The sequence below is a fragment of the Loxodonta africana genome, chromosome 15 (assembly GCF_030014295.1).
Source record: "Loxodonta africana isolate mLoxAfr1 chromosome 15, mLoxAfr1.hap2, whole genome shotgun sequence".
Classification (NCBI taxonomy): domain Eukaryota; kingdom Metazoa; phylum Chordata; class Mammalia; order Proboscidea; family Elephantidae; genus Loxodonta; species Loxodonta africana.
The window spans coordinates 30,822,687-30,849,831 of NC_087356.1; the positions used below are offsets into that span (position 1 = coordinate 30,822,687).

Consider the following 27,145-nt stretch of genomic DNA (forward strand, 5'->3'; position numbering starts at 1 on the left):
CACCTTCAGGCTGAGGCTTACTGGTGGAGTGGGGTGCCTCCAGGTACTTATTGGCAAAGCTAAAGAGCTTTGTAACATTTGCCCAAGGAAGGCAGAAGCCAAGGGCTAGAGAGGCCTGCCTGCAGGCACGGCTAAGAAGAAGCTGATTGAAGAACTGTATCCTGAGTTGTTCCTGATCCTGAATTATAACCTGTTACTCTCCCAATAAACCCCGTAATTGTATTGTCTATGAGTTTTGTGTAGTCATTGCAATGAATTACTGAACCCAGCAGATGTGCAGAGTGCTGTGGAAGGGATGGCTGGTGTCAGAATTGGTAAAAAATGTTGCAGAGTGGAGGTATATCTGACCTTTGCCTCATAGGAATCAGCCTTGGGCTGTTGATCTTTCTTCTACTCCTCCCTTGTGAAGTTAGAGGAGGTGAGACTTGCCCACCATGCCATTTTTACAATTGGGTACAAGAGATCTTCATTTATCCAGGTTGTTGCATATGGCTACAGTTTGCTCATTTTCACCAATGTGTAGTAGTCTGTTGCATGAATAGTACTGATGGGGCATTCAGAGGGTTTACAGTTTATAGACTATCACAAATAACGGTGCTATAAATGTTCTTATACATGTCTTTCAGTACCTAAGGCCATATGTTTCTAATGGCTATATACATAAGAATAGAAGTGCTAGGCCATAGGATGTGTCCGTATGTTCAACTTTGTAGAAAATGCCAAATTTTTTCTAAAGTAGTGGTATCCCACTGATATTCCCACCAACCGTGTATGAGAAATCCTGTCCCCATACTTCCTAATCAAAATTTGGTATATATTTTTTAATGTTTGCCATTATGGTGGGTATGTAGTCATATCTCATTGTATTTTAATGTTCATTGTTCAGAAATGTAATGTCGAGAATCTTCTCATTCTTGATATGTGGACATGCCTTTTTTTGTGAAGTGCTGCATTAATCTACTTGCTAATTTTATTATTTTTTTTTGTATTAGCTTTTGTCATCTTCTTACTGATTTGTACATGTCTTCCATACACTCTAGCTATGGCTCCTTTGTTGGTTTGTCTATGTCTTTTAATATTAACTTTGGCAAACTCATTCTGTTTGTATAGTAAAAATTAGAAACAACCAAAATATTCATGTGGGATGTATCACTTTTATATGGCCTTTGTAGCCATGACCTTGTAACTCCCACTAAAATATTGGGTGGGGCTGTGCAAATATAGTGCTTGTGGCCCACTAAGGGGATTGGACAGCTGGCTAATAATACAAATAAGGTGCATGGCACCCTTGTAGAAGTAGGAACATGCAAATAAAGTGTGTGGAACCCTAACAAGGGGATTGGTCAGTTTTGCCATCCTGCTAGGCTGAAAATGAGCCACCCCAGAGGCAGAAACGCGAGACTTGACTACCCCAAGAAAAGATGGGAATGGAGTGCATCCTTTGGGCTTAGGACTCCTGCACTGAGACCCTCCTAGAGCCAGGAGACAGAGAGAGACGAGAGACGATGGCACAGCAGTAGCAAGAATGATAGAGGTGGGAGATGGCAGGAGCCAGGAGACCGGCGTGAGATGGCTACAGTGGGGCTTACCTACCCACAGGGCTAAGAGTTGTAACATTTACCCAAGAAGGACCCCAGCAGGGCCTGGGGGCAGCAGCAAGGCCACAGCAGGGCCCAGGGGCGAAGGGTGAGGAGCTGTCCTGCTCAAGAAGCTGCATCCTGAGTTGTTCCTGTTGCTTCCAAGTGGATTCCGATCCTGAGTTACTTCCCTAATAAACCACTTAATTATAACTACCCGCCCTACAGTTCGTGAATATCTGAACTAAAAGATGGGAAGGGGAGTAGTGAGAGGAGGGGAAGGAGTTGATGTTAGAAATGATGGAGTGGTACAGCAGTTTGGAGATGCTGGACATTTGGGGCATCCTTAATCTCTTTCTCATGGGAGCCAGCTTTGTGCTGATCCTTACAAAAGCAATTATTCATTTAATTCAGTAATAGGGAATTCTAAGGATGTCATATTATAGCCATCACCTGCATGGAAATATTATCTAGGTAGTTAAAGTTTATGAAGATTATAGTAACCCACAAATACAATTGTTTAATGAGGTAATGTCAAGTGGAAGAACCTGGATACAAACTTACATATCTATTTGGAATTATAACTTTGAAAAGGTTAGGTGAAAATATCCAATGATATCAATCCTTGTACTAGCATGAAAATATAATTAAAAAAATTTTTCATCTATTACCAAAATTTCTGTAATATTTTCTTATTCTTAAAAAAAGAATCCCAATTTAAAAGTGAAAATGACGCATACAATAGAGTAAAAGGAATTTTTCAAGTCAATCACAATGGGTGTAGCACAAGTTGTCATACATCCTTCCCTAACCAAACTACTCATAAATGTAGAATTCAACCAAATATGCTCTTCATACGAAGCACATTTAACCAAAGTACTATTTCTCTTTCCATTTAATTATTTATAATATATTCTTCAAGCGACTATATACCAATATTTAACATTAAAAACAAAACCATATTTTATTTTACTCTATTTCTTAAACATTCTGAATTCTCTTCAAAGAAAAAAGAACAATGTTCTAGACAATATATCCACAAAGTAGTATCTGAACTTATGTAACTTACTGAGTTTGGGGTTTGTGCTAGGAAAAAAAAGCTGGTTTGATTTTTTCCTTTAATTTAAATGGCTTTGGATGCCAGCCTTGACATATATTTCCATATTGTTTACATTGTTGTTTCTTAAAAATAGTTCTCAAAACAACAACAACAACAAAACGCTATAAGGGATATTATTGAGTCAACTGACGAAAGTGGAATATGGATGGTAGATTAAGTGTTGTTGTTTACTGAAGTTGACAACTGTACTACAGTTATGTAACACAATATCCTTATTCTTAGCAAATATGTAACTTACCCTCAAATTGCTCAGGAAGAAAAAAAAAACACCTGTATATATAATGGGAAAGCAGATAATAAAGCAAACAGGACAATGTTAACGATAAGTGAACCTGAGTAAAAGGTACACTGGTATACTGTTCTTATTAATTGAACTTTTCTATAAGTTTGAAATTATTTACAAATATTTAAAAACAGAACAAACCCCAAACTCACATCCTAAAACTGAGTTAATTTTTTCCAAGTATTAAACTATATTTTTTATTCCTTGAAAAAAATAAAGTTTCTCAAATATAAAGTTTTAAAAAGTATTCTGAACTACACACTCAGACTTGCATACACACCCACACACACCCACCCACACCCACCCCTCTGTAAATATACTTTCACATGGCTTTGTAAAGGCACTACCAGGCCTGCGCCAGTGGTCTCAGACTGCTCTGTATTCCATGTATGGGGCGGGTGTTGGGATGCTTAGGGGAGAATGATGGCAGGTATTCACTACAGCAGAAGCTTTGTTTTTTGTGTGACTGTGCACTGGGTTCTGTAAGATGTTATTTGAAAAAGGTTTTGTTGATAAAAATAGAAGTTTGAAAACCACAAATCTATCTAAATACCTACCTGACGGTTACATTCATTTTCACGGCTCCACTAATTTGCCACTCAACCTATGCCTAACAATATTTACCTATCACCCAACGGCACCCATAACTTTGGGCAGTTTCTGCCTAATAAATTCCATTTAAAAATGAGGAACAAACCTCTCTCTCCTAAGCTTCCATTCCTTGGTCCTAGTTTATCCTGTTGGATGACAGAGAATAAACCTACCCCCTTCCGTATGATACTCCTTTAGATTTTAAGATTGTGATCACATTTTTCCTTTATCTTCTCTTTCCCATACCATCTTAGCAGGCACTCTCCACTTAATATATTTATACTCAGAATTAAACGCAACAATGCCAGGGAGGTCTAATCTGCAGGCAGAGAGCACAAACACCACTTTCACTTGCAACAGCACACACCTATGGAGGATGAGCTCCCGCTAGTCCTTCTGTTACTCAAGGGACACTGTTGACTGATATTGGTTATAATCCCTCTGTCTTAGCTATGCTGCCTCAAAGCCGTGTGTCTCCATTTTTTATTTATGTAGTTGAATTTTTGAACACAAAGATAGGACATACCTTAATTCCTTTTAAATTTTATCTTATGAGTCAATCCATTTTCTCCCATCTTTTGAAATTCTTTTCAATTCTAATTCTACTATCCGTAGGTCTGTCATAGAAATTCTAGCATTTCTTCCATTGGGAAATTAGAATTAGAATGTATTTTACATCCTCATTCAGTTTAATAAAAAGATTGAACAGGGTAAGGCTGAAAAGATACCTAACGCTAAGAGACTCTCCATAGGTAGCTACGTCTCTATTAGTCAGTATTCTTTGGATACAACCTACTAGTTTCTGGGTATCTACCTGCAGAACTGCTAAGTTTATCTTTCCCCATCTGACCCATGCTAACATCGTGGGACAGTTAAATGCACTATTTATGTACTTGTGTTATACATCCCTTATTTATCACTGAAAGTAAAGTGAGGTAATATTTGAGAATTTGCTTTGATAAACAAACGTTAAGCATCATTTGTATTTCGGAACCCTCTCAATGTCAGATTGCTGTAATCACTGCTTTCTTTCTTTAGAAGTAGTACAACCAGAACGCTCCTTGAAAGCAAGGATAGCGAGACTGCGTCTCACATACTTTGGACATGTTGTCAGGTGTGATCAGTGCCTGAATAAGGACATCATGGTTGGCAAAGCAGAGGGTCAGTGAAAAAGAGGAAGACCCTCAATGAGATGGACTGACACAGTAGCTGCAACAATGGGCTCAAGCATGGCAACAACCGTGAGGATTGCGCAGGACTGGGCAGTGTTCCGTTCTGTTGTACACAGGGTCGCTATGAGTTGGAACCGACTCGACAGCCGTAACAATAATCTGCCTCTGTACTTTAGAATCTTGAGAACCTTAACCATAATCAAAACCAGGTGTTAGCTTACACAATGTGCTTGCTTCTCACTTTTGAAAACTAGAACTATGCTGTCTGACTCCACTCTTCGGGAAGCATTCTCATTCTTTTCAATTTCTTACACACCACTGAAAAAAACAGTGATTTCAGTGGTCAACTGTCTTAGTAAACTAGAACATCATGTGGTCCACTGATTCTCAACTGGGGATGATACTGCCCTCTGAGGAGACATTTTGCAATGTCTAGAGACATTTTTGGTTGTCAAGGCTGAGGGGTGTGCTACTGGCATCTAGTGGATAGAGAGGCCAGGATGCTTCTAACCATTCTAAATGCACAGATCACTATACCCCTACCCCACCCCACCCCGCCCCACAACAAGACTTATCTGGTCCAAATGTGTACAGTGCCAAGGCTGAAAATCCCTGATGTCTTCCAGCCTCCTACTGATGCTAAAGAACCCTTCATTCATAGGGGGAGGGCTTCCAGAATAAAAAAATCCTAGTATAAGAACTTCATGAATCAACCTATAATACTGTTGAAAGGCTTCAGTGATTACAAAGTGCCAGGCCTGACACTTAGTATCCAAGTGATCTTTTGCAACTGACTTGGCCCTTCTGGGTCCCAGCTTCTTCATCTAGAAAATGTATTAACATGAACACATTTCACAAGGCTGCAAGGATCAAATGAAAAAAAAAAAAAAAAGGAAGCATTTTTTAAGTAGTAAAGTACTTTTTGCATTTAGGTTATAATTACATAATCCTACATAGAAAGCACATACAGGATTGTATGCCTACTTCCTCATAGTTCTTATCTACCAATGCTGGTTCTGTGCTGTTTAACAATACGGAATAAATCTATTCCTTCTTTAGATATAATCTATCTCCCCACAAACCTTATTTTCTCTAGGTTAAGTATCTGTAATTCTTCCAGCAGTTTTCATGTATCTTACATGTGTCTTTGCCCTGTTGGAGACAAGTGGAAAGTGCTTTTTTTCCATCAATGGCTGTATGTTCAAATCCTAGCTCAAATGCCACCTCTAACATAAATTCTTTCCTAATTCCCACTGTTAAAAGTAACTTCTCTCTCCTGCCTCTTTGCTGAAGTTTCATAGCACTTCACCTGTGCTGCTCACAGGGAGATACGTGCTCAGAGAGATGAACTCAGGATTTACAGTCAGAACAACCAAGGTTCATGTCCTAGTTCTAAGTCATGGTGTAACTGTGAACAAGTTTTCAAGACTCAGTTACTTCATTTGTAAAATGAGGCTACCACTCATTTTTGACAGAACTCCTGGAATTATGTGAGACGACACAGATGCCAAGACTTCACAGTGTACCTAGTGCACAACAGGAATTCGGTACAAAAGTGTTCCCTGTCACCCTTGCTTCTCCTCACACTTCTCGTTTCCTATATTAAATTATAGCTATTTCTTAAATTATATCTTAAATTATCTTATTTCTTCTACAGTTACATTCTTCTTGAAGGCAGAATCAGGCTGGTACCCTCCTTTCCCTCTCATTTCTCCTTATGGCTATTCTCCTCCATGATCCCAATTCCAAGTGCTGAAGTTTGATGGTATTCACACTATGAATATGACATGCTTCCTTGATTTTCAACCACTTTGGTCATTATACCTGGGTGATTTGCAATTGTCAATTTCTCTCTCATCTCCTTAAACCTCAACATCACAGGTTTATTTATTTAACAGCATGAGTATACAATTTTAACAACAGAATGATAAAAAACAGAATACCACAATGAAAGTGAGATTCAGTAGACTCTCAGCAGGGCCTCTGTATAAAGTTCTTTTTTTGTGTTATGTTCCGTAAACTCAATACCAGATCGCTATAAGCTGAAAGTCTACCCTACTGAACTTTGAAATCTTAAGGACATTACTGCTCTTTGGTAGAATACAAATAACTAGTTCATACAATGAACGTTAGCCTAATTTTGGAATCATTTTTAAAGCAGGGCCACAATGGCACTGTAATTTTGCCAAAAGAGCAAAGGCAATGAGTTTTGTTTTATTCTCTTCTTTTTGAAGGGAAGAATTTGCACTACGCATTTCTGCCTGTTCATCTCTGCAGGGCCAACGTATATTCATAAACCTGAATGATGGCTGGCTAGGTTATGAGAACATACCTAAGACCAACCATTCAACAGAGAGAAATTAGCTACTCAGCATTAAAGTAGCAATCTGGGTCTTATCACATGTATGTGTGGCCTTTCATCATAACAGTTACCTCTCAGGTTACAGTGTTCAGAAGTATCAAGGCTTACTCTTATGATTTTACTACAATAAAAAGGAAAACATGGTCCATCCTAGTTTCTATCAATCAGACAGAAACCTACTTTTCTCCAAAGTTTCTTATAAGTACTTCTGCACCTTCTATTAAGGAAGATTTGTAATAAAAATAAGTTATAACTAAATCAAGGAATTCAAACTAGAAAATACTACCTGCTTGCCTTTACTTACTTCATTTTCACAAGTTGAATGCTCTTCAAGAATCATTCTGCAGTGTGTTATTAAACTTGTTGTCTGTGAGGTCGACAAGGGATCCCAAATGAATTCCACAAAGTCTGAAACAAACATTTCAGTCATGCACAATTTATTTAGTACACTGTTTTTGCTTGTCCCATGCTTCTGACAAGACAACATCTCCCATCCCTGAAAACACCATCTGCCCTGGGATTAATCTCATTATGCGCTTTACATATGTTCATGTCAGTTAGCACAAGAAGTCTAAGACACTCATGCCCTCATGCGCTGGGACTCTTATCCAGAACATCATCTTTTCTGACCTTATCTTCCATTTCCCACTCCTGAAACCCTCCCACTGAGCCCTCTGGAAACGAATGGTCAATCATCAGCAAAATCCCCCATTTTCTCAAATTCTGCTGGTATGCCCTCTTTGCCTTTTTACCCCAACTGAAGCTGACTCTCCCTGATGGTAAAGCTTCCCTTGCCGCCTTCTCCACAGAAAATTATTTTCTGTCCTACATACATCCTTCATACTTGGAAGGGAGGTATGTATCTTCCTTATTGCTCATTTCCTTCCCTCCTAAAATAACTGAGTTTAAAATCTCACATCAGCAGGCTATGACATGCTCCCCCACTCTGGTGAGGCAGTCTGCATCCTGGAGGATACTTCTTTTCATTCCCTGAGGATTCTCAACTCCTGGGACCCTGCCACTCTCTCCAACACGATTCCTAAAATAACTCTTGTCATTTCAAAATCTATGGTGTTAACTGTTCCAGTAGTGTGGTCTTTCCCAATAACCCTGTGCTCCATCTCTCCTCAGTCACTCATTCCCATGGCTGTACTCATTCCCTGTCATTACTAGTAACTGATCCCCTCTGTAACCACAATGTCATACACCCTACTCAGTGATAACCCCTCCCCCATCTTTCCAGATCAATTCCTCTAGTACCTCCATTCTAACAGGCCTTCAGCCTCACCAGAACCTATAATCTATTGATCCAACCACCTTTTCACAGCGCTCACTTCTAGTGTCTACTCCCTTCCTCCTCATTTCATTTAAACTCCATGGTCAGTCATTACAATTACATATCTGCATACACCTGCAATTTCCCTGCCTCTCCTGGGCTTTGCTGAAGTTGCCTGCCTAAGCCACAAAATGAGTTAAATCCATCCTGCCACTGAGTCTGTGCCTGTAGTCATGCAACTGAAGTGTGGCTGGAGGAAAACATGCTTTCAATTCATCACCAGGAAAACATACTTTCAATTCATCACCCAGAGAGCCCTTAGAGCTGCCCAGCACGGGGACATGGGGACCATGGTTTCAGGGGACATCTAGGTCAATTGGCATAACAAAGTTTATTAAGAAAATATTCCACATCCCACTTTGGTGAGTGGCATCTGGGGTCTTAAAAGTTAGCAAGTGGCCATCTACCCAGCAACCCTATGGCCATCTAAGACATATCAATTGGTCCCAACCCACCTGGAGCAAAGGAGAATGAAGAACACCAAAGACACAAGGAAAATATGAGCCCACGAGACAGAAAGGGCCATATAAACCAGGGACTCCATTAGCCTGAGGCCAGAAGAACTAGATGGTGCCCGCCTACCACCAATGACTGCCCTGACAGGGAACACTACAGAGAGTCCCTGATGCAGCAGAAGAGAAGTGGGGTGCATAACACAAATTCTACTAAAAAGACCAGACTTAACAGTCTGACTGAGACTGGAGGGACCCTAGAAGACACGGCCCCAGACTTTCTGTTAGCCCAAAACTAAAACCATTCCCGAAGCCAACTCTTCAAAGATTAGACTAGACTATAAGACATAAAATGATACTCATGAGGAGTGTGCTTCTTAGCTCAAATAGATACATGAGACTAAATGGGCAGCTCCTGTCTAGATGGGAGAAGCGAAGGCAGAAAGGGACAGAAGCTGGTTGAATGGATATGGGAAATACAGGGTGGAAAGGAGAAATGTGCTGTCACATTACAGGGAGAGCAACTAGGGTCAGATAACAATGTGTGTATAAATATTCATATGACTAACTTGAACTGTAAACTTTCATTTAAAATGCAATAAAAAAAGGAAAAGAAAAAAGCTGCCCAGCAATCCTAGTCTGTTTCCCTGGCCCACTCATTCTCCTCTCACCTAGATGGTTATTTCATACCTTCTCCTTCCTCCTTGCCCTCACTCTCCGTTGATGGACTGCCTCTTCTAGACGACTATTTCACACATTTTCCTTTTTCCTCACTCTCACTCTCCACTGATCACTTTACTTCCTAATGTGACGAGAAAACAGAAGCAATCAGAAGAGAAGCTCCACAAGCTCTGCCCACAGCATCCACACATTTACCTGCTGTGCCCACATGCTCTAACTTGTCTCCTGGTCCCCTGGCTGAAGCACCCACACTCCTCGCTAAGGCCAATCCTTTACGTGGGCATGAGATTCCAACCCCGTTGGCTTAGCTGAAGACCCTGCTCCAGCAACTCTCCCCTCTCACTCTGGCATCATCATTTCCACCTCTGCCGGATCTTTCCCATCAGCCTACAAACAAGCTATTATCTCTTATATGGAAAAACAAAAACAAAAAACTCTCTCTTGGCTCTACTCCCCCAACCCCACTACTGCCCTGCCCCATTCTCTCCTTCCTTTTACAGCAAAATTCCTCAAACAAACAAAAACCTGTCTAAACTTACAGACTCTAATTTCTCTCCTACTCCTTGAATTCCCTTCAATTAGGCCTTATTTCCTACTATTTCTAAGCAAACTGTTCTCATCATCACAGATGACCTTCACATTGCAAAATCCAATGGTCAATTCTAGTCCTCACCTGACTTGACCTATGAGCAACAACTGTAACTGGTGATCAGAGTTTTTTTCCTCCTGGAAGCACTTTCTTCACTTGCCTTCCTGGATACCACACTTCTCTGGCTTCCTGCCTACCTCTCTGGTTTCCTTTGTTGGCTGCTCGTCAGCTCTAAGATCTTTAAACGCTGGGGTATCTCAACTCAAGTCATACACTTTCTTTCCTATCTGTACTCACTTCCCTAGTATTTAATGTCAGTCTTGTGGCTTTAAATACCATATATATGCTGATGAATATCAAATTTCTATCTGTAGCCTGGACCTCCCCTTTTAGACTCGTATATTCAACAGCCTGCTTGACATATATCTCCATTTGGATGACCGGCATCTCAAACTTAACATGTCCCACACTGAGCTGACAAGCCTCCCTGTCCTAAATCTGTTCTTCTCAGTCTTTTTCATTTCAGAAAATGGCAAATCTGTCCTTCCAGGTGCTCAGGCCAAATATCATGTAGTCATTCTTGACTCCTCTCATTCTCTCTTGACCCGTAACTAATCCATTAGCAAATCCTGTTAGTGCTACCTTCAAGGCATATACAGAATTCAACTACTTTGTACCACCTCTACTTTTAACATACTAGTCCAAAAGCCTCCAGACTGGTCTCCCTAGAGTCTGCTCTCAACACAATAGCTAGAGTGAGTCTGTTAAAATGTTAGGGTAGACCATGTCACTTCTCTTCTCAAGAGGGATAGAAGGGCTAAAAAATGTCCAGTGAGATCTTATCAGGTAGTTGTTGGTGTCCTTGGTTAGGCCAATGTCAGTGGTATATGGAGGTAGAAGCCAGATGACTTTAAAAACATATCAACAACACAACAGCTCTGTAGCCTCAGAGGCACCAACTACTCATCAAATTACAGTGCAGTAAGACTGGGGCTTCTCAGGGATAATTTTTAGTCAACAAATATAAAGTTATGTGAAGTTAGCTACAGGAAAACTAAGGAGTGTACAATAAAATTTAAGAAAGATGTGAATACTAATGAGGCTGGTTCTGAAATGGCTTTACTTAACTTATCAGGAAAACTCAGTTCTGATAACTCCCACAGCCACTGAGGACAAACAACCAAAGCATTAAAACAACCTCATATGATACAGTTTCTGTGGATTCCAAATATTTCTTTGAATATAAAGTACAAGAAAAAAATGTACAGCCAGTACTAAGTTCTCAAAATGCTGCTTATTTGTGGGACTCTTCAATCTTAAATATTTGGATTTTTCAGTACAGTATTTAAATGAGGCAAATAAATTCTATACTATTATTAATAGAGCTAGTTAGGAGTGGTAACTTTCTAATACACCCCATGTCCCCAAAACTGCACTGCAAGTTACATCAGGAAAAGCTTTAGAGTTTCATCGAGTTGGCGGAGGTACAACACAAACCTGGGTAACTCAGCTTTTGAAACAGAGCTGGTGACATGGTGAAACAGACCCTCATCAGATACAATGTCAGATAAAACAAGTGTCTTCAGACTTCAATGCTAAGTGCTTCTGACTGCCAGTGGCAGATGTGAGAAAAATGTCATGATGTTTTTTAAAGAAAGGGAGAAGAAATAAAGAACAGAAACCTGAGGGGATGGGGGAAGTTAAGGGAAAAAAAGTGACACATGTAGTACAGATGCCTGCGTGCCACTAATAAATGACTTAGGTGCCACAACGCGGTGCACATGTCACAAATGCTAAAGGTTCAGAATATCGGCAGTTGGTAGCCACTCCCACAAACGAGTGTTTATTAACCAGCCAAAATTAGGACCTCTGTTGATTTCTACTGCATTTAACATTCCCCCGTGTTCAAAAAAAAAAAAAAAATTCGGGACGGCAACAAAAGCCAGTGATCTTTTACTCTAAGATCAACGTAAATTTATCAAGGTTACAAAGTAGTACCTGTCAGTTGAGGAATAACTGTTTTGTTGATGACAGCAGCCAAGATTTTTTTATCAGAACTATCTTCCTTCTCTGAATCTTCCACACTGCTATCCACAAATTCTTCTATAGATGTGAACCATGGCATTTGTTTCAGACCTATGGAATCCTGCTTATAAATAGAATTACACAGCTTACAAATGAATTCTTAAATATTTGTTTATTTTAAAATAGCGAGCTTTTTAAATAATCACCAGAGCTTTTCTAAGGCCCAACAGAGATAATTCCGTATCTCAACGCTGTGTATGAGGCACTAGGCCAGGAAAGTGTGACTAAGACAAGATGTCTAAGCAACGTAAGAAGCTGCATTTCACACATTCGTTCATACAACGAATGTTCAGCAGGTGCCCACTGTGTGCCAGGACCTTCAGAGCCTGCCAATGGCAAGCACTCTGTTAGGGGCAAAATACACATTTATTAGACTAGCACCTGACATCCCCATGGAAATTATTCATAAAAATTCATCTGCCTCGAGCAAAATTCACTTCTGGCTCTCGCCATTTTTATAAGTACAAACATAATTTGCATGCAGCTTAGCTTTTTTTTTTTTTTTTTTTTAGCTTACCAGGCAAAAAGCAGCTGCCCAGGTACTACTTGTTGAATGAACGAACAGCTCTCTGCTAGGCATAAGAGAGTGCCCAGTCCAACACCTCGGCTGCAGCCCTGATGACTTACCTAGCAGTACCTTAGGGATGGACGTGGTTCCTGTACTGTGAAGACCACAGGACCCTGAGCCTAAGAGTGCCACCAGGCCTGCATGGCTAAGGCAGAGAAAGATTAACGGACATGGCTCCATCCTTCCCGTCACTAAATCTTTATCTTCAGCTCTCATCTCTTCCTAGAACTTCAGTTTCTCATTTCTGTTTGCTTACTAGGCCAAAAACTAAAAACCCATTGCCGTCAAGTCGGTTCCAACTCATAGTGACCCTACAGGACAGAGCAGAACTGCCCCATAGAGTTTCCAATGAGCGCCTGGTGGATTTGAACTGCCAACCCTTTGGTTAGCAGCCGTAACACTTAACTACTACACCACCAGGGTTTCCAGCTTACTAGGTAGACCTCTGTAAATGTCCCACTGTCATTTAATTATCTATGAAGTGAAAATTCCAACAAACCCTTTTCTCTTTCTGGAAAGGCCCCATTTCTATTAATCACTGTTCCTCTAATAAACTGGAATCCAAACCCCGGGGTCATCTTTGGATTTGAAGGGTTAGGGTTATTCTCCATATTTTACTGATTCTTTCGTCATAACACCTCTTGTAATCAACCCTTTCTTCTTTTCCCTTTGTCACTATCAACCTACGTGAGGAATTAATCACCTTGAACTTGGATAATTATAGCAATAGCCTTCCAGTGTTTATCTCCACTTCTGATTTCCCTTCTATTCAAGTTAGATCACTGCTAGGTCCCTAAGTATTGCTTTCATCAGGCCACTATCACTTACCGAGATAAAACTTCCCTTTCTCTCTCTCCCTGATTTTAATCCTACATACCCTTTAGAGTCTCCTTTACATCCCTCCTCCTCAATACAAGTTTCCTAGTTATCTCTTTTGAATATGTCATTTCCAACTTCAGAACTCTCGGAACAAGGTTCCTAGGTCTAATTTTTCCATACAGACTGTAACATTCTTAAGGTATAATACCACCTTATACTTTTCTTGGGCGATCCTTAACACAGAAATTGTTAAAAAAAAAAAAATGTATTTGCTTTACTCATCCTTAGTGCCACTAAGTCTTAAAAATCACTTGAGAACCAAGAAAAGAACGTAGCCTGAAGCAGGCATTTCCAGACTATTGCTCCAAAGCACTGATTATCAGCTCCAGTTCTATGGGTGAGGTATTTCACAGCTAACCTGACAGTAAGAGAATTTAAGTAACTCAAGTGATCAGGATTATTTTTTCATATGTTAAGCACAATTACCTTAAGAGGATTCCAATCAATCAACTGAATTCGTATTAGGGGATTTAAAAGCTTTGGTATACATAGACTAATGAAAGCTTCATAATAAGAATCAGGAAACTTTTCTCGCCATTGCTGAAATTTCAACAAAATATTCTGAGTGTTACAAAAATCATCATGCACATCTTCAAAAATCTTCTTACGATCCTGTAAAATGTCCCCTGTAAACAAAAGAAGTTTCTTTATATTATGCATTTTATGTGTGAATTTTAAGTTTGCTTCCTTATAGTCACACATGACTACACAATCAATTCAACTGAAAACTTCCTTTGCTAGTAACACATAAAATTTATTTTTATTAAAAAGTCATATTAGTAATAGTAATGTCAACACTAATAGCAAATACCACTTATTGAGTCCCTGCTATATGTTAAAGTATTACCAATACATTATCTCATTTCATCACCGTAACTATCTGCCCTATAAGGTAGGTGTTACTATCCTATTTACAGGCAAAAAAAGAAACAAAACGAAAACTTAACAAATAACAAGAAGGCCAGATTTGGAGAGGTCAAGGAATTTGCCTACGATCACACACTTTTTTTTTTTTTTTATTCAAACCCAAGTCTATTTGACTCCGAAGCTCACATTCTTTCAACTATACACATCTTACCAGCACATAATGCTAAGAATAAACCAAAAAAAAAAAAAAAAAGAAAAAACAAACCCACTGCTGTTGAGTCGATTCTGACTCATTGGACAGAGTAGAACTGCCCAACAGGGTTTCCAAGGAGCGCTTGGTAGATACGAATTGCAGACCTTTTGGTTAGAAGCCATAGCTCCTAACCACTGTGCAACCAGGGTTTCCATGTTAAGAATGGTTCCACTAAATTCAGTTGTTTTAAATTAAAAATAATCACATAGTGTGTGTTGCTGAAATAAAACCAGAAAGGCTGAAGGAAAAACCCATAAAGATGTAGAAACATAACGCTCCCTCCTGGTTTTTTCCAATTTTTTCCAGAGGCAGCAAATGAGTCTTAAAGGAAAAGATATGTTTCCTTTTTCCCTCGAATTTCCCCACTGTTTCATATAGCTTATGTATGTAAGGATAGGAACAAAAATACAACACGGTATTTCCCACAATTTATATACTTTGAATCAAGGCACATTAGAAACTTGGTAACTGACCTTGGCTTTTTTGGAAGTCAGTCATTTCTGCTAAGGGCAGTTCATCATCACTTGATGTTCCTTCCTCATGATTACAATCCCCAGAAAGCACCCTTGCTTGTCTTCTTCGTGCCCTGTATTTGGCAGTAAACCAAAAATGAGTTAAAAGCTCTTGTTGAAAATAAATTCTTTAAAACAAAGAGTAAAACTAAAAATGTCCAGAAGTACACCATCATATTAGCACAGAGTTTCATGCTAATATTTTTGAAATCTTTGCAGCATTAGTCTGAATTGGTAGTTCTTCTTTTTTTCTCCTATTATAAGACACTGCCATCCAGGATATTCCCATGGGTTAATCAGAATTTAAAGATGGCTTCCTAGGACCAGCTTCTAGTTGTAAGCAATTCTCAGCGTGATAAATCTCATTTTACCCATTCCTTTCAACTGATCCAAATACACCAGTATGTCTTCAAGCTCTGGGGTTGAAGACTATTTAACTAAATTTTGGTTTTATATTATTCTCATAAATTAATATGTCAGGTTATGGTTAATTATACCACATGGTTAATTATGCTTAAGTAGTGAAAAACACTTGCTCGGTGATGCTATAACTCTTTACGTAGCTACCTTCGAGATTCCATCTCTTCTAAAATCCGTTGTGTTTTTTCATCTATAGCCAAGCTTTCATTTGTCGATGTCTCAGCTTTGCCTGCAAATGAATAAAACTGATTTCATACTGCAAGTTCTCTAAAAAAGTGAATTACTACAAAACAAAAGTGAAATCATGGTGTATATACATATATGTATGCATAAACATACTCACCAATAATATGTTAAACTGCATATGTCATTAACCAATACTAAACCAAACCCAGTGCTGCTGATTCCGACTCACAGCGACCCTATAGGACAGAGTAGAACTGCCCCACAGAGTTTCTAAGGAGCGCCTGGTGGATTCCAGCTGCCGGATCTTTGGTTCGCAGCCGTGGCACTTAGCCACTACGCCACCAGGGTTTCAACATATATTATTATGCAACGTTAACTCCCTATCACAATGTTAACAGGCTTCAACTCGGCCTGCCTAAGGAAATGTACTGTGGCTGTTGAATGTAGCTCAGCACTTGAAAATAACAACAAAACTCTACTGCCAAATTTCCTTCCTATGAAATTTTCTTCAACAGTTTTCACCAATTTTTTTTTGTCCCTGTAGCCAAATGCTGAAAATATTTGTATTACCAGTACGTTATTCATATTACTTCCTATCTTAACAACAACAACAAAATCAAACCCATTGTCCTGGACTCAATTCTGACACATAACAACCCTACGGGGCAGAGCAGAACAGCGCCATACGGTTTCCATGGCTGTAACCTTTATGGAAGCAGACTGCCACATCTTTCTCACGTGGAGTGGCTGATGGGTTTGAACCGCTGACCTTTTGGTTAGCAGCTGAAAGCTTAACTATTGTGCCAGCAGGGCTCCTTCCTAGTTTCACATGTACACATAATTTATGACCAACAAGTTGCCATGTGGTTGAAAGTCACTCTGCTTTACTGGCTATTTGGTTATGTTCTCACCTCTTTCACTGCCCCTTGGCAATAACACCTCTAAAAATACAAAACCAGTGTGAGAACTATGAGGAAGCATTCAAATCTCCCATGAGAACTTACAGATGTATCTATACTGAAACCCATCAGTTTTTTTTCATCTCCCTAACCAATCTGTGTAAGGGCCTGGAAACCTTCTAACGTTAGGTCTCTGACACAGCAGCCTACAGGTTTATGTGAACTATCTTAAAATAACCATTAGGGCCATACAAATATTTTGTCTCAAATACTAAATAGTTTGATATTAAAATTTTTCATTTTTAGTCTTAGAATTAATTTAAGACATTTTGAACCCTTAGCTCTAAATGTTTTGGGTTTTTGGAAGGTGATAGGTGAAAGTTTAGGGGAAAAATATGCAAAGCGCATTTTTTAAGAGCAGGAATAAAAAAAATTTAAATCTCTAGCTGATAATTTAACTTAAAGATAATAAATTATATTCAACATGAAAAATACTAACGTGATAACTGTTGTAAATACGTTGATTCATGTTTTAATTCATCTTGCCTGCGTTTCACAAAGGTCATGGCTTGTTTTAAACGGAGTGCATGCATGGATGATTCTATTTCTTGAATGCTGATAATCTGAAATACATATATAAGTAATATTTTTCAGGTCATGAATAATGAATCATATACAAGTATAAAAAAGGATGGTGAACCGGGGACTGTTTCTTTCTGTTGTATATAGGATCACTATGAGTTGGAACTGGCTAGATAGCATCTAACAACAAAAACATAAAAGAAGTAACTCTTAGAAGATATATACATGTACATCTATCTATCTAACCTAATCTATCGATCTACCTATACATGGAAGCCCTGGGGGTATAGTGGTTAAGTGCTATGGCTGCTAAACAAAAGGTTGGCAGTTCAAATCCACCAGGCGCTACTTGGAAACTCTATGGGGCAGTTCTACTCTGCCCTATAGGGTTGCTATGAGTCAGAACTGACTCGATGGCAATGGGTTTGGTATACGTATACACACACACACACACACACACATATATAGAGCCCTGGTGGCACAGTGATTAAAGTGCAAGGCTACTAGCCAAAAGGTTGGCAGTTCGAACCTACCAGCTGCTCTGTGGGAGAAAGACATGGCAGTCTGCTTCTGTAAAGATTTAAGGCCTTAGAAACCCTATGGGGTAGTTCTACTCTGTCCTATAGGGTCACTATGAGTCACAATTGACTCAACAGCAGTGGGTTTGGTTTTACATATATATGTGTGTGTGTATACATTTAATTCTCATATAAAGAAACATCTTCAATACTATATCTCAATTATAAAATACTGTGAGCAACAAACCTAGCAGCTAATACTTTTAATATTAGAAACAGAAAATCAGCTTATAGTACTGGAACAGCCATAAATCTCATAAATATTGAAACCCAATAAGATGGATCCAGGGAGATGGAGGAAGTAGCCTTAGATAAGAGGAATAGCTGGCCTTCCTCTGAGACAGGATTATAGGGGGAAATGTTAGGCGCAGCATTTACTCACAAGCTGAGAGGGCTGACTGGAGGCGGCGCTGGAGGGAACTGGTGAAGTTAGAAAAACTAGAGAATGAAGAGATCTAATCAGAGACAGGTAAGAAAGTTGTGGGGGCAGAAAGAGGGACTTGGTATTTTTACACTTCTTGGGTAACAATTCCTCCCAAACCCATGACGCTGCACAGCTTTGGCTATGGATTATATTAATGTGTCGGCTGAAGAGATTTTATCAGCATAATTCACCTCAAAGATGAATTAAAAAAGAAAATTACATTGTAGTAAACAGAAGTAACTACCAAGTGATACTAGAAGACAGCCAGTTTAAACCAACAATAGAGGAGAAAGCATGCATCGTTTAGCAACATTTAAATCTAAATAAAAATAAACATGAAAAGTACAGCATAACTTATTCTAAAAATGGTTAGTCTACTTAAAAAAAGAAAAAAAAGACAACTGAAGACCCCAATGGAAGGACTTCGTATCTGTAAAACAAAAACAGAACCTATAAAGGGAAAGATGGACAAATGTGGTAACAAAAATGTCAAAACATCTGAATGTCAAAAAACCATCATGAACAAAATCAAAAGACAAACTGGAAAGTTTTTTTTATCTATACCAAATTGGATAAAGTACTAAGAATCTTTAAGCTATTAAAAAAATTCATCAAATAAGTTAAAAAAAAAAAAAAAAGAAAATCCCTACCAAGAATCAAAAAGATTACCAATGCAAAAGTGATGAACAAATAAGTCATAAGAGAAACTAAAGATAGGTAATAAAACAAAGGGTTTGTTTTGTATGGAAATATAATCTATAAAAACAAAACCTGTTTTAAAAAAATTGAGTAAATTAATAAAATAAAGCTGACACAATCTTTCTGGAGGGCAATTTGACAGTATGTTTTATAAGCCTTATTAGACTATTTTCCTTAATTCACTTCCTAGGAATGTTTCTTATAAACAGATGGAATTTTATACAGAAAAATCATACACAAAATTGTATACAGTGCTATTTAAAATAGTAACATCACTGAAAAAAAAAACTCAAAGGTCCATCATTAGGGGAATACTTAATATTATATATCTCAATAATGTGTAGGGAAAAAAAACTAGAAGAAAGTAGTTTTAGGATTTAATTTTTTTTTTAACCAGATTGTAAAGGGGATTGTCCAGAAATAGAAAATAATGTAAATATTTATAGCCATGTACCTTTTCATTAAGACAGTCAATTAAATTTTCCACATATATTTTCATGCTTTTATAGAATTTATAATTTAGAGCTTGATTTGATGAATTCTCTAGATTCTGGATTGTACTCTTTGAGTTCTTGACATCTTGTATGTATTTTTCATATTCCCTCAGGTGTGAACGGTGAGTATCCTGTAATAACGTTAATCTAAACAAATAAAATAAAAATAAATACTGCTTTATTTTTCAAATTTCGATTTCTACTATAATAAGCAGCAACCTAATGGAATTTTTTTCAAAGCTGCTGATTTACAGGAACCTGGGTTTATGAGACTTGCTGAGCAATGCAGAGCATCACATGGGAACGGGTCTCAAAAGCAGAAAGGTAGTAAAGGGCATGTGTATGTGTCTACAGACAAGAGTTATCAGGGTAGTTTTAAAGTAGAAGCTAGTAACTGTGGTCTAGGCTGGGATGGATGAGAATTTGTAAACTACATGAGTTGCTAGAGCAATCAGTGTTTCTATACTTGAAACAAGACGTAGTCTGTGGTCTGTTTTGGCATAATGCGATCTGAACAAGCTGGCATTAGAACCGTGAGTACATTATGGTGCGGTACAATGTATCTGTTTTGCGACTTCTGGTTTTTGTTTTATTTGTTGTTAGAATCTACCACTCCTTAGGGAGTATCCCATTCCTTCTCTTGCTGCATGGCCCCCACATGTCTCTCTCCTGATATTAAAACAGCCCTCTTCCTTTCAGCTCCTGTGAGTATTACATGTATCAACTGTTACTACATGAAAAACAGTAAAATACAATTCAATTTCTGCTTATCTTTTAAAATTCAGTGACCCCTTATGTATATGTGGCAACGGAGGAATAAGAAACACTTTCTTTGAAAACATCTGGAATGCATTTTCCACTAATGTTTGACTCTATCAAAGCCTTAAAGATAGAACAAGGTGGACTGATAGTTTGTCAGCACCCTAGAATACAGAGATAACACAATATCTAAAAGTTGGTATATCTACAGATTTTTTAATTTTATTTCTCTAAGAAATGTTACAAAACATCCTTTTCTACATCAAATCTACGTTTAAATGAACAACTACAGCAAATACATTTTAGTTGCAATATCATTAAGGAATGAAGCCACTTTAAAGCTGATTTATAGAAAAGATACTGGGGAAAAGAATTTTGAACCTATTTCCAGGTATTAGAAAAATACTGACATGCAGTGAAATGCTCTTTACAATTACTTGCTTTGGCAGGACAATCAAACCCCCTGTACCAAACTGTTCTAGGGCTAATTAAGACCTTCACCATCATACACATTCCTTCATATGCCTAAAGACACACACTAGATCCTAAGCAGTACAAGAGAAAATATATTTAAAATAACCTATAATGGGCTTGCTTTGTTTTTAGCAAAAATGCCATTTATATTACGATTAATACTATTTAAGAGAGAAGTATTAAAAATAGTAAAATAAAAGATAACAATGTTGAAAGAGCCCTGGTTAAGCAATTGGCTGCTGCTAACTAAAAGGTTGGTGCGGTTCAAACCAACCCTGAGGCTGGAAAGATTACAGCCCAGGAAACCATATGGGGAGTTCTATTCCATCACACGGGGTCACTATGAATCCAAATAGGCTCGAAGGCACTCAACAACAAATAAAAGATAGCCATACTTCAGAAAGACAATTTTTACCATGAGTCATAAAAATATGTATACCCACTGCCAAGGTCAACCTCCTGTGGAAAGTTAAGAAATTATTTAACAGACTAAAAGACCTATAGGAACAAAATGTTCATTCATTATGTATAAAAAAAAAAAGTATAGCTGAGAAAATTCCGACATCAAAATGTCTAACGGAAGTACTCAAGTAAGTTATGATATATCAACTATATGGACAAACATGGTATTTTTAGAAAATTAAAGGCTATTTAACCAGGCAGAAAAAGGCTTATGGCCATGTTAAGTAAAAGCAGCGGAATTTTATGATTATTGATTTTAACTAGGTAATATGTATCTATTATAAAGACTAAAGACACACAAAAATGAAATTAATGTGTTAATTATGTTAACATAGGAGATGCTATTTCTACCTATAAACCCATTTATTATTTATATTGTTTTACTATTAAATATCTAGGACAAAAGTAACTTCAAAATGAACGTTACTTACCTAGTATTTAATTGCCTCTTTATAACTTCTAAATTTACTGGTGGAAATGAAATGGAAGTATCAAACTTCTTCACTTTTTGAGATTCACTGCTGTGAGAAAGGTCTACGTCTCTTCCCTAGAAATAATATGAAATTTACATTTTTTTAACATTTAATTTACCTTACAAATGTTAAGAGCATGAAAGGAAACTGGGCAGCTAAGGTCCCCGCCAGCACAAAAATTCCATGCCTGTGCAACTCTACGTGAAAACAAAACATTTAAAAAAAAAGTTTTTAAAACCCTCAGTTTTAAAATTTAGAACTTTAAATTACACTGTTGTGTTGTTGTTAGGTCCTATCGAGTCAGTTTGGACTCACAGCAATCCTATACAACAGAAGGGAACACCATCCTGACAATTGTCGCTATGTTTAAACCCAGGGTTGCAGTCACTCCTGATAACATGTTGAAAGTACATGAGACAAAGTCTCCTCATCCTCACTTCTAAGGAGCATTCTGGCCGTACTTCTTCCAAGACAGACTTGTTCATTCTTCTGGTGGTCCATGGTATATTCAATATTTTGTTGACACCATAATTCAAAGGCATCAATTCTTCCTCAGACTTCCCTATTTACGTCCAGCTTTCTAATGCACGTGAGGCAATTAAAAACATCATGGTTTGGGTCAGGCGCACCTTAGTCCTCAAAGTGACTACTTTGCTTTTCAACACTTTATAGAGGTCTTTTGCAGCAGATATGTCCAATATAATGCATCATTTGATTTCCTGACTGCTGCTTCCATGGGTATTCACTATGGATCCACATAAAATGAAATCCTTGACAACTTCAGTATTCTCCGTTTATCATGATGTTGCTTATCGGGCCAATTGTAAAGACTTTTGTTTCCTTTATGTTTTTTTTTTTATCCTGAGTAATCCATACTGAAGGTTATAGTCTTTGATCTTCATCAGTAAGTGCTTCAAGTCCTCCTGGCTTTTAGCAGGTAAGGTTGTGTCATCTGCATATTGCAGGTTGTTAAAGATTCTATGATTCTTCCACCAATCCTGATGCCCTGTTCTTCTTCATATAGTCCAGCTTCGTGGATTATCTGCTCAGCATACAGACTGGATAAGCATGGTGAAATGATACAACCCTGATACACACCTTTCCTGATTTTTAAGCCACGCAGTATTCCCCAGTTCAGTCCAGACAAGTGCCTCTTGGTCTATGTACAGGTTCTGCATGAGCACAATTGAGTGTTCTGAAATTCCCATTCTTTGCAATGTTATTCATAATTTGTTATGATTCACACAGTCAAATGCATTTGCATAGTCAATAAAACACAGGTGAACATCTTTCTGGTATTCTCTGCTTTCAGCCAAGGTCCATCTGACATCAGCAATGATATCCCTCATTCCGAGTCCTCTTCTGAATCCAGCTTGAATTTCTGGCAGTTTCCCACTGATGTACTGCTGCAACTGTTTTTGAATTATCTCCAGCAAAATTTTGCTAGTTATGTGATATTAATGATATTGTTTGATAATTTCTGCATTCTGTTGCATCACCTTTCTTTGGAATGGGCACAAATATAGATATCTTCCAGTCAGTTGGCCAGGTAATTGTCTTCCAAGTTTCTTGGCATAGATAAGTGAGCACCTCCAGTGCTGCATTCGTTTGTAGAAACATCGTAATTGGTTTTCCATCAATTCCTGAAGCCTCCCCCCCCCGCCCCCCCCCCTTTTTTTTTTTGCCAATACCTTCAGTGCAGCTTGGATTTCTTCCTTCGGTACCATCAGTTCTCGATCACCTCCTGAAATGGGTGAATGTCAACCAGTTCTTTTTGTTACAGTGACTCTGTGTATTTCTTCCATCTTCTTTTGATGCTTCCTGCATTATTCATTATTTGGCCCACAGAACCCTTCAAAATTGCAATGCAAGGCTTGAATTTTTCCTTCAGTTCTTTCAGCTTGAGAAATACGGAGAGTGTTTTTCTCTTTTGGTTTTCGAACTCCAGATTTCTGCCCATTTCATTATAATACTTTGTCTTCTCGAGGCAACCTTTGAGATCTCCTGTTCAGATTTTTTATTTCATCATTTCTTCCATTCGCTCTAGCTACGCTACATTTAAGAGCAAATTTCAGAGTGTCTTCTAACATCCGTTTTCGTCTTTTCTTTCTTTCCTGTCTTTTTAACAACCTTTTGATTTCTTCATGTATGATGTCCTTGATGTCATCTCATAACTGGTTTGGTCTTTGGCCATTAGTGTTCAATCCATCAAATCTATTCTTGTCTCTAAATTCAGGTGAGATATAATCAAGGTCATATTTTGGTTCTCCTAGACTTGCTCTAATTTTCTTCAGTTTCAACTTGAACTTGCATATGATCAATTGATGGTATGTTCCACAACTGGCCCCTGGCCTTCTTTTGACTGATGATATTGAGCTTTTCTATCACATCTTTCCATAGATGTAGTCGATTTGATTTCTGTGTTTTCCATCTGGTGAGGTCCACATGTATAGTCACCATTTATGTTGTTGAAAAAAAAAATGGTACTTCCAATGAGTAAGCCACTGGTTTTGCAAAACTGTATCATAATTCACATATGAAAGCCAAACACAAAATCTTGTATTTTCACAAAAGCTTAGTTCTCAATGTTTTTATAACTAGTTTGGTTTACAGTATAGTGTAATCTTAAAAAGTCATGCAGTTTTTGAAGAATCAACAGTCCTTGGTGAATATCACCTTGGGTGGTAGACACAGTTGTCTGGCTAAACCAATGCCTATTTCCCAAAAGCTAAATACTACTTTTCCATGACAAAAGAGCCATAAATTCATTCTGGTCAATGAAAAGTAAATGGAAGTCTGCTGGAGGGTTTCTAGATAAAGCTTTTACTTTTGTTTAAATCACTGTTATTTGAGTTTTCTGTTACTTGCAGAAGAACACATTCCTAACTAATACGTCTTGTAACATGGTATATTTCACATTACTGTCCTCTGCCTGATGACTGCCTACCATCGTCATGTTTAGAATGTTCAAATGGTCCTGGAGAACCTCTGTTTAGACAAAGACATGTAAAGAGGTGAAGCAGGTATTCAGGCAACTCATTGGCTTAACTATACTTTTCATAATTTTAAATATATGGGGCATCATCATTTCTCACCTTAATTTTCTAAGTCTCCCATCTAACTCCAATCATATCTGAAAATCCCCAAGCTAATCAGACTGTTTCAAGCCTTTATGCCTTTGCTCCTGATGCTTTCGTCTCTAATTCCTCACATCATAAACATTTTTTCAAAGACCCGTTCAAGTATTATCACTTTGGCAGAGGCTTTTCCAAGTCTCTCCATGCATCTCCCCTCCTGTAAAACTGACCACTCATTTGATCCTTTGTGCCACCTCAGGAGTTCTCAGAGAACCCATAACATCACACTATACTTACTTTGTTTAGCTGCCTCTCCCCAACTAGGACTGCATATTTCAGTACCTACCACCATAAGTGGCCGTAGTGGGCTGAACGGTGCCCTCAAAAAATATGTCCACATCCTAATCCCCAGAACCTGTGCATATTACCTTATGTGGCAAAAGATGTGATGAAGCTAAGAATCTTGAGAGGAGATGCTTATCCTGGATCATCCAGGTAGTACTAAATGCAATTACATGTATTTTTATGAGAGAGAAGCACAGGGAGTTTGGGGACAGAAGAGGAGGAGACAATGAGAAGACGGTGGAGAGAAAGATGTGACCACATGCCAACGAATGCCAACAGCCACCAGCAGCCAGAAGAGGCAAGGAAGAGATTCTCCTCCAGAGTCTTCGAAAAGAGTACGGCCCTACTGAGACCTTGATTTTGGACTTCCAGCTTCCAAAATGGTAAGAGAATAAAGTTCTGTTGTTTCAAGTCACCAAGTATGTCACAGTAGCCACAGGAAACTGATGCAGTGGCATGTACCAGATCCTCAGTAAGGGAATCAGTGAATCCACCCATGCTGGTAATAAAAAATGCCAATCAAGTAAGCTTGAGATTACATTTCCACCAACTAAGCTTGCACCTAAAGGCAAGGCTGTGGTGAAACGCTTTCATAATATCAACGGCATTACAGATTGTTCTACGTTTCCTTAGAAAGCATTAGAGAAAAATGTATTAAGTGCCATAAAATATGTTCATTGCCTTTGATGAGCAGTATCACGCTTAGCAGTTATCCTAAGTTAACAGCTCAAAAGCACATCTGAACAAAAGAAACAAAAGGAGGGAAGAAGTGAAAAAGGACAATAAAATACGCATTGATATTATTAACAGGGAAGAAAAATCAAATCAGAAATAACCTAAAATGGTCACCAAAAGGAGGAACGGTTAAGAAAATGACGATTCATTGGCTCCAGTAAGTATTTTGGAGATATTAGATATTGGTTGTTCTATAACTATGTAAAAACAGGAGTATGTCAAGTAAAAGAATCCGAATTAAAATTAATGCACACTACGGTTCCCAAACTGTGTGCCAAGGTATCCCTGTGAACTAGCAGTCCAACAGATGTTGAGTATTGCTGTTCCCCTAAAATATCCCACAGGGATATTTTAAATTTTTTAGGGGAACAGCAATACTCAACATCTGTTGGACTGCTAGTTCTCATCAGTTCAAAGTCCCAATATTAGATTGAACTACATTCCTTTTGATGAAGTATTTGTGAAGCTGGGATTTTGGCAGCTGCTAAAGTAGAGGGTCAGTGAAGAAGAAGAAGACCCTCAATGAGACGATTTACACAGTGGCTGCAACAATGGGCTCAAGCATAACAACTGTGAGGACGGCACAGGACTGAGCAGTGTTTCATTCTGTTGTACATATGGTCGCTATGGGTCGGAACTGACTCAACTGCACCTAACAGTGACGTGATAAAACACAAGTACCATATAAAAATCAGGAAATGAGGCTGGCAGTGTCTAATCTGATTCTAAGGTTTGAGAAGTCACGCAGTGTCTAATAAGTGCACTTATTCCATTTGTAAGTAACTGTGGTTATTTAAAAATAAAAATAAACATTGTTTCTTTAACTTATCCGTATTATTTTACCTAATTGGATACTAAGTTGTTAAGACATAAACCTTATTGAATTTCTTGAACCTATTTAATAAATGGAATTGTTTTGGTATTTCTTCTGGCCTGGGGAACGATAGTAAAATTAGCAAAACACTAGGGCTCCAAGAATGAGAAAGTTTGGGAACCTCTAGTGTGCACTATTTGTTATGGCAACCACAAGAAACTAATACATACGGTATAAAAACTATTACCTCTAAGATTTTCACTGCTTTCCTCATTTGCTGCTGTTCCCAAATATCCTGATTTTCACCTTCCTGACTTTCTTCACTTGTTTCTTCATTTCTAGTTACTACAAAAAAAAAAAAAAAAAAAAAAGTTCACATATAAACATTCAATAGTTT

The 27,145-nt window shown here is 38.2% G+C and overlaps 1 protein-coding gene across 8 annotated transcripts in view; it reads right to left on the reverse strand.

Moving 5' to 3' along the window:
- Positions 1-27,145, reverse strand: part of GCFC2 (GC-rich sequence DNA-binding factor 2) — a 60,551-nt gene that overhangs the window by 21,694 nt on the left and 11,712 nt on the right. Inside the window, exons 4-12 of one of the 8 annotated variants that reach the window (XM_064268781.1) lie at positions 26,996-27,093; positions 21,736-21,851; positions 19,570-19,756; positions 17,332-17,455; positions 15,895-15,976; positions 15,289-15,401; positions 14,122-14,321; positions 12,162-12,312; positions 7,410-7,513 (exon numbers count right to left, since the gene is read on the reverse strand). In XM_064268781.1, the coding sequence (XP_064124851.1) occupies positions 7,410-7,513; positions 12,162-12,312; positions 14,122-14,321; positions 15,289-15,401; positions 15,895-15,976; positions 17,332-17,455; positions 19,570-19,756; positions 21,736-21,851; positions 26,996-27,093 (1,175 nt within the window). Of the gene's footprint in view, positions 1-7,409; positions 7,514-9,601; positions 9,696-12,161; positions 12,313-14,121; positions 14,322-15,288; positions 15,402-15,894; positions 15,977-17,331; positions 17,456-19,569; positions 19,757-21,735; positions 21,852-26,995; positions 27,094-27,145 lie in introns of those variants that run through there. The other 7 variants (XM_064268782.1, XM_023552809.2, XM_064268783.1 and 4 more) reach the window with 7 other exon arrangements.